This window comes from Mizuhopecten yessoensis, unplaced genomic scaffold (assembly GCF_002113885.1).
Source record: "Mizuhopecten yessoensis strain PY_sf001 unplaced genomic scaffold, ASM211388v2 scaffold1749, whole genome shotgun sequence".
In the NCBI taxonomy this organism is placed as follows: domain Eukaryota; kingdom Metazoa; phylum Mollusca; class Bivalvia; order Pectinida; family Pectinidae; genus Mizuhopecten; species Mizuhopecten yessoensis.
In genome coordinates, this window is record NW_018404202.1 from 347,472 (window position 1) to 356,571 (window position 9,100).

Consider the following 9,100-nt stretch of genomic DNA (forward strand, 5'->3'; position numbering starts at 1 on the left):
TTACGCACGTATACGTGTGGCGTGAGTGTAAAAATAAAGCTTGTTAAGCACGTATACGTGTGGCGTGAGTGTAAAACTAAAGCTTGTTACGCACGTATACGTGTGGTTTGAGTGTAAAAATAAAGCTTGTTACGCACGTATACGTGTGGTTTGAGTGTAAATCTAAAGCTTGTTAAGCACGTAAACGTGTGGTGTGAGTGTAAAACTAAAGCTTGTTACGCACGTATACGTGTGGTTTGAGTGTAAAAATAAAGCTTGTTACGCACGTTTGCGTGTGGCGTGAGTGTAAAAATGAAGCTTGTTACGCACGTATATGTGTGGCGTGAGTGTAAAAATAAAGCTTGTTACGTACGTATAAGTGTGGCGTGAGTGTAAAAATAAAGCTTGTTACGCACGTATACGTGTGGCGTGAGTGTACAAATAAACCTTGTTACGTACGTATACGTGTGGCGTGAGTGTAAAAATAAAGCTTGAGACTTGTTTCTGACCGTACAGTATTATTTGTCGGTTTCTATTGAAACGTGCTCCTTTGTTACAATACATGTGTTTTACCTTCTTACAGTAATACCAATTACGCCCAGTAATACCAATCACGCCCAGTAATACCAATCACGCCCATTAATGCCAATTACGCCCAGTAATACCAATCACGCCTAGTAATACCCCGGTAATACCAATCACGCCCAGTAATATCCCAGTTATACCAATCACGCCCAGTAATACCGATCACACCCAGTAATACCAATCACGCCCAGTAATACCAATCACGCCCAGTAATACCGCAGTAATACCAATCATNCACACCCAGTAATAGCCCAGTAATACCAATCACGCCCAGTAATACCAATCACGCCCAGTAATACCCTAGTAATACCAATCACGCCCAGTTATACAATGTACCAATCACGCCCAGTAATACCAATCACGCCCAGTAATACCCCAGTAATACCAATCACGCGAAGTAATACCAATGACGCGCAGTAATACCAATCATGCCCAGTAATACCCCAGTAATACCAATCACGCCCAGTAATACCAATCACGACAAGTAATACCCCAGTAATACCAATCACGCCCGGTAATACCCCAGTAATACCAATCACGCCCAGGAATACCCCAGTAATACCAATCACGCCCGGTAATACCCCAGTAATACCAATCACGCGAAGTAATACCAATGACGCACAGTAATACCAATCATGCCCAGTAATACACCAGTAATACCAATCACGCCCAGTAATACAAATCACGCCCAGTAATACCAATCACGCCAAGTGATACCCCAGTAATACCAATCACGCCCAGTAATCCCCCAGTAATCCCAATCACGCCCAGTAATACCAATCAAGCCCAGTAATACCAATCACACCCAGTAATAGCCCAGTAATACCAATCACGCCCAGTAATACCAATCACGCCAAGTAATACCCCAGTAATACCAATCACGCCCAGTAATACCAATCACGCCAAGCAATACCAATCACGCCCAGCAATACCAATCACGCCCAGTAATACCCCAGTAATACCAATCACGCGCAGTAATACCAATCACGCCCAGTTATACCCCAGTAATACCAATGACGCCCAGTTATACCAATCACGCCCATGTATACCAATCACGCCCAGTTAGACTTTGTTTACAGGTTTAGGGGGGAAATGTGTTCAAACGTACTTTACCTACTTTCTATCGAGACAATGTTGTGCTAAACATTCAACACTAAAACCTCTTTATACTGACGTCTGTTACTTGACAGTAATACCCCAGTAATACCAATCACGCCCAGTAATACCAATCACGCCCAGTAATATCCCTGTAATACCAATCACGCCCAGTAATACCAATCACGCCCAGTAATACCCCAGTAATACCAATCACGCGCAGTAATACCAATCACGCCCAGTAATACCCCAGTAATACCAATCACGCGCAGTAATACCAATCACGCCCAGTAATACCCCAGTAATACCAATCACGCGCAGTAATACCAATCACGCCCAGTAATACCCCAGTAATACCAATCACGCGCAGTAATACCAATCACGCCCAGTAATACCCCAGTAATACCAATCACGCGCAGTAATACCAATCACGCCCAGTAATACCCCAGTAATACCAATCACGCGCAGTAATACCAATCACGCCCAGTAATACCCCAGTAATACCAATCACGCGCAGTAATACCAATCACGCCCAGTAATACCCCAGTAATACCAATCACGCGCAGTAATACCAATCACGCCCAGTAATACCCCAGTAATACCAATCACTCCTAGTAATACCAATCACGCCCATTTATACCAATCACGCCCAGTTAGACTTTGTTTACAGATTTAGGGGGGAAATGTGTTCAATCGTACTTTCCCTACTTTCTATCGAGACAATGTTGTGCTAAACATTCAACACTAAAACCCCTCTATACTGACGTCTGGTACTTGACGCCGGTACCAGATATCAATTTGACAACATTAAAACAAGAAACAGGATTGGGATATTTTCAGGTTTTACATGTAATATGCAGAAAATTGGATCAAAATTAAAATTAAGTATATTTTGGTTTTTATTTCCATTCGTGCGTCGACGTTGCCTGATATTACATAACTACTTGCTATGTGCAGTTCTCTTTGTTAAAAAACATGATTTCAGATATTTTAAAAGCAACGATTGATATCTATAAAACAACTAACGGTAATTCCGGAGGGCTGCATTTCTGCTTAGGTTTCAAATTTCACGTTCGTAAACGAACAAATAAAAATAACAACATGTACATCCACACCAACTACATTTAAACCTTCAGGTCGTTCATACCTAAAACACGGGTCAAAGAAAACATTAAATATTAAGCTATGTATTTTGTTCAGATTTGTAGAAAAAAAATACAAGAAAAACGTAACTACAATATGATTTGGACTGGAATTTTGTTAACCTTTCAACAAAGATAAGGTCTTATTCTAGAGAGGATATCTTTCATTCGAGATGAAATCGACTTAATGCCGAAGCGACAATTATTTGTTTTATTTGGGGAACTGACTGATGACTTGACGTGTCATTTAAGCAATGAATGTTAAAGCAAATGTTGTTATGGTCCTATAAAACACATTGCTATTGATGTAAAGCCTGGCAATAACAATGTGTCTTATAGGACCAGAACACTATTTGCTAAAATATTCATTAATCATATTTACATTTTGATAGAGTAGTTAGGTTGTATTTAGTTATTTCCAACAGTTCTTTGATCAGCAATTTAATTGTGGACAACAGCGAAATTGATGACGTCACAATAGAGATTGACTACGATACAATAGCAATTGTTGTTATAGTCTCATAACAACATTTACATTTTCAGTGCATTGCAGTGGAAGGATGCAGAACAAATGTAAAAAGATCATAGAGAACGTTGTTTAATAATGAAATTATTTTTAAATGAAAATTGTAAGGTAATAATTTGTCATGTTAAACCATTTTATCGACACGAAGTATATAACAAACTTATATAACTATACGTCCTGGTAAAAAAGTATATAACAAACTTATATAAATATACGTCCTGGTAATAAAGTATATAACAAACTTATTTAAATATACGTCCTGGTAATAAGGTATAGAACAAACTTATATAACTATACGTCGCGGTAATAAAGTATATAACAAACTTATATAAATATACGTCCTGGTAATAAAGTATATAACAAACTTATATAACTATACGTCCTGGTAATAAAGTATATAACAAACTTATATAACTATACGTCCTGGTAATAAAGTATATAACAAACTTATATAACTATACGTCCTGGTAATAAAGTATATAACAAACTTATATAACTATACGTCCTGGTAATAAAGTATATAACAAACTTATATAACTATACGTCCTGGTAATAAAGTATATAACAAACTTATATAACTATACGTCCTGGTAATAAAGTATATAACAAACTTATATAACTATACGTCCTGGTAATAAAGTATATAACAAACTTATATAACTATACGTCCTGGTAATAAAGTATATAACAAACTTATATAACTATACGTCCTGGTAATAAAGTATATAACAAACTTATATAACTATACGTCCTGGTAATAAAGTATATAACAAACTTATATAACTATACGTCCTGGTAATAAAGTATATAACAAACTTATATAACTATACGTCCTGGTAATAAAGTATATAACAAACTTATATAACTATACGTCCTGGTAATAAAGTATATAACAAACTTATATAACTATACGTCCTGGTAATAAAGTATATAACAAACTTATATAACTATACGTCCTGGTAATAAAGTATATAACAAACTTATATAACTATACGTCCTGGTAATAAAGTATATAACAAACTTATATAACTATACGTCCTGGTAATAAAGTATATAACAAACTTATATAACTATACGTCCTGGTAATAAAGTATATAACAAACTTATATAACTATACGTCCTGGTAATAAAGTATATAACAAACTTATATAACTATACGTCCTGGTAATAAAGTATATAACAAACTTATATAACTATACGTCCTGGTAATAAAGTATATAACAAACTTATATAACTATACGTCCTGGTAATAAAGTATATAACAAACTTATATAACTATACGTCCTGGTAATAAAGTATATAACAAACTTATATAACTATACGTCCTGGTAATAAAGTATATAACAAACTTATATAACTATACGTCCTGGTAATAAAGTATATAACAAACTTATATAACTATACGTCCTGGTAATAAAGTATATAACAAACTTATATAACTATACGTCCTGGTAATAAAGTATATAACAAACTTATATAACTATACGTCCTGGTAATAAAGTATATAACAAACTTATATAAATATACGACCTGGTAATGAAAGGTTATTTAAATATCACTAGTAAATCATTTCGAGTTGTTTGTAAACTAAATAACTTGGTATGAGACTATGGACATCAGGGTGCTTTGGGTTGCTATAGGGGTAGCGCTTTGTCCTGATTTAGACCCATATAGTGTACGGTTAACATAGCATTGTAGAACTCGACATCTCCCGTACGTAACAGTTACGCAGAAATAGAATACGTAAAATGTACTCATAATTTAAATACATATAATTTTCTTTAATTCAAACGAGTCCTCCGGATTTATTGTTTCGTTCCGTAAATTTAATAAACCAATCGTACTACTTTTATACACGATATGTACAAGATATGTACACGATAGATGTGTTACGTTGTATAGTAAAAAACAACTGTACTTTAGTTACAAGGGTCAGGTCCACTGAATGATTGAGGAAATTATCGGCTGCGAGTTGTTTGTTCTGTCTAACTCCCAGAATTAAGTAGGGACCATCAAGTGCTAATGTGTTATGTTAATGGAGTTCTATGTATTGATGAGAGAGGAACGGCTAAACTCTTCATCCATATAGCTAAGTCGTGCTCCGATACTCAAACTATTACGGGGAGACCAGCCGGTGTTTGGATTCAAACATCTTCGTTTCTTACAGCAACGTTATATTTAAATCAGTTATGTATAAAACATGGTTGTCGCCCCTCATACATACAGGATAACGTCAATTAATAGAACGCGGCGACAGAGTTATGTCTAGTACATGGATGTATGTGTCGATATGGAAAAATAAACAGTTAGGAAAGTCAAAAAAATGGCTGCCAGAAAGTTCGAGTCTGCTAAGCCAATGGCTAGCAGTTTGAGACGCATGCTTGCAATGTTTTAATACTTATGCACGTGTGTTCACATATCCTTATTGTATGTTTAGAGATTATTACAAATAGGATGCCTTTATTAAGAGATCAGAAATGTGTATTGATCATTATTGTCAGTGCGCGTTATTATTTATAGATCAGTAATGCACAGAGGTTATCATAGCCAATCATTAAGACATTCCTAAATTTTAAATTCCGTTATGGTATTCAAACCAGTATCATTGAATGCTGCTAATGTTTTAATACCCTTGTAACATGTACTTAGTTATTATTTTCATCAATAGATCATTATTGTTGACAGATTAGAAGTATTATAGGACATAATTTAATCTTGACTGTAACAAGCATTGTCATTGGCTGAAAACATCATGTTATCAGCCCATAACGTAAAAAATGACGTCGCCGTTTGTAACGTCGCTTTTGAGTGGCTGATACAGCAGCGCAACAATTTCTAAGAGAAAAGAGTCCATCAATAAAAGTGGATTTCCAAAGGGATTGTGTAAAGTAGATTAAATTATAAGGATTGACTTGTATATATTTTTTATGTTATGGAGCTATATTTGTTTAGAGTACACTCCGGTTTTTTATATTATGGAGCTATATTTATTTAGATTACACTCCGGTTTTATATATTATGGAGCTATATTTATTTAGAGTACGCTCCGTTTTTTATGTTATATCTCCGTAACATAAGTTAATCCTTCAATAATTATAGTTGTGATAGATCGCCATCGTAGATATAGCATTCGTGTTCACCGGGAATGTCGCTATCCGAGTTCCTTTAGTGTACATATAGATATCATTCGAGTTCCTTTAGTGTACATATAGATATCATTCGGAACAAGAGTTCACATCATATCTGAAGAAATGAAACCATATCTCGTGAGGCGGACTTTCAAAGGTCGAAACTTTTTTTTCATCTTCAATACTCTGATGATAAAATTTGTCAATTGGTAAACATATATACATTTTTAAACTTGTCCTACCATGGAAAAGACTAGATAACGGTCATTATTTTCTGGCGCCACCATCTCTGGAGGATCTATAGTTATAAACCTTGTCCCTACCGAAAAGAAAAGGAAGATCTCCCATGATCAGTTTGTGCACCAATCTGAATCGTCGCAATAAGAACAACGATGAAAATGTGACAAATGTTCAATTTAAATTTGTTATTGTTTAACAAACATTAAACAAAAGTTATTTTCTGATTAAACATGTAACACGGTCAGTCATATTGGCCCTTGACCTGCGGCGTCGGGCCAATATGACAGACCTCGGCCTAATAACTGGGCCAATATGGAATTAACTAATTATTAACCCTATGTTTAACATCAATTTTAGTCTTTTTATCATACATATTCGTCTTTTTATCATCAATATTATTTTATTCGTCATCAATGTTCGTCTCTTAATAATATTCGTCTATTTATCATCAATATTCGTCTGTTTATCATCAATATTCGTCTTTTTATCATCAATATTCGTCTTTTTTATCATCAGTATTCGTCTATTTATAGCCAAACCTTTGCTTATTTATCATTAATAAACGTTTCTCAATTTCTTTATTTCATTACACGAGACGTATAGATACGGGAAGGACAATAGTAGGTATTTTACAACCCGGCCACTAGTTTATCTCCATATGGAATACGGATTTAATATATAAATCGCACGTGATTCTATTTCCATACGTCTGAGGACAGTGTGAAGGCGGGTAATTGTCGTCAAGGCTTCCCAGGAGAGAAGTTGTGTTCAAACAAAGTAATTGAATGAAGATTGTTGCTGAATCATCAGGAATCGTTCCGGCCTAGCCACTGGGCGAGAATTTGAGGGGGTCTTGTTTCTTCATAGGTCCAACATTCGAGGGCGGATAATGTTTTCCAGTGTATCTCCCGGGAACTATGAAACGTGGCTGTTGTTTCAGAGAAATTTGTTACGTACTTGGATCCGTACAGTGTAACGCGTGGTGCACGCCTCCACAGATATGTTCTACAGGTTTTATTGTCGGACCAGCTGAGCACTTGTTAAACAGTCATGTTAACTTCTGTTTTAATCTTTTCCGTTCCTTAAGAATTGTTAAATGTGATTACTTTCCATGTTGAAAACTTAAGGATAGGACAACCTCTATAGATAAAAACCCGAAAACTTATACATTGGAGGTGGGTTTAGTGAGATTCATGAATGCCAGTATATTCAGCTAAACAAGGCTATACATAATTGGAACTCTTTAGAAATAGAAACAACATACCTCGTCGTCCGTGAGACAATCTGAAGACACTCGCCGTCGACGTTAAATAGAAGCACAAGTTCAGTGGGAACTGATCATTTGTTGATAAAATATCTAAAAAAAACACTAAACCCTACTATTGTTACTAAAGTGAAAAACAGTTTTATTAAAATCGATAGTAGTAAGATAAAAACTACCCGGGCCTAGGGATTTTACACTAATGTCATTTCCATTTTTATCCGTATTCCAAACAGCTCTACACCACAGAGAGAAAAGAATTTTAACCAAATATTTTGAGATTTGGTGAAGATTTTTGACCCACCTTCATTGCCAAGATTTGCTGTACGTTCCTCAACTCCGTTCTCTAATTTGAAGTTGGAAGCTATCTATCACTATGTCTACCCTATATCGTGTGGAGGCCATCTATCTCTACGTCTACCCTATATCGTGTGGCGGCCATCTATCTCTACGTCTACCATATATCGTGTAGTTTGGAGGCCATCTATCTCTACGTCTACCCTGTATCGTGTAGTTTGGAGGCCATCTATAACCACGTCTACCCTATATCGTGCGGAGGCCATCTATCTCTACGTCTACCCTATATCGTGCGGAGGCCATCTATCTCTACGTCTACCCTATATCGTGTAGCTTGGAGGCCATCTATCACTACGTTTACCCTATATCGTGTGGAGGCCATCTATCACTACGTCTGCCCTATATCGTGTAGAGGCCATATATCACTAAGTCTACCCTATATCGTGTAGAGGCCATATATCACTAAGTCTACCCTATATCGTGTAGAGGCCATATATCACTAAGTCTACCCTATATCGTGTAGAGGCCATATATCACTAAGTCTACCCTATATCGTGTAGAGGCCATATATCACTACTTATACCCTATATCGTGTGGAGGCAGTCTATCTATACGTCTACCCTATATCGTGTGGCGGCCATCTATCTCTACGTCTACCCTATATCGTTTAGAGGCCATATATCACTACGTCTACCCTATATCGTGAGGAGGCCATCTATCTCTACGTCTCCCCTATATCGTGGAGTTTGGAGGCCATCTATCACTACGTTTACCCTATATCGTGTGGAGGCCATCTATCACCACGTCTACCCTATATCGTGTGGAGGGCATCTATCTCTACGTCTAC

The 9,100-nt window shown here is 36.3% G+C and overlaps 1 protein-coding gene across 1 annotated transcript in view; it reads left to right on the plus strand.

The window, feature by feature from the left end:
- The first annotated feature begins 5,650 nt into the window (after window positions 1-5,650).
- Window positions 5,651-9,100, plus strand: part of LOC110467477 (vegetative cell wall protein gp1-like) — a 5,378-nt gene continuing 1,928 nt past the window's right edge. The window contains exon 1 of the mRNA XM_021524686.1: window positions 5,651-5,693. Within this exon, the coding sequence (XP_021380361.1) occupies window positions 5,651-5,693 (43 nt within the window). The remainder of the gene's footprint in view (window positions 5,694-9,100) is intronic.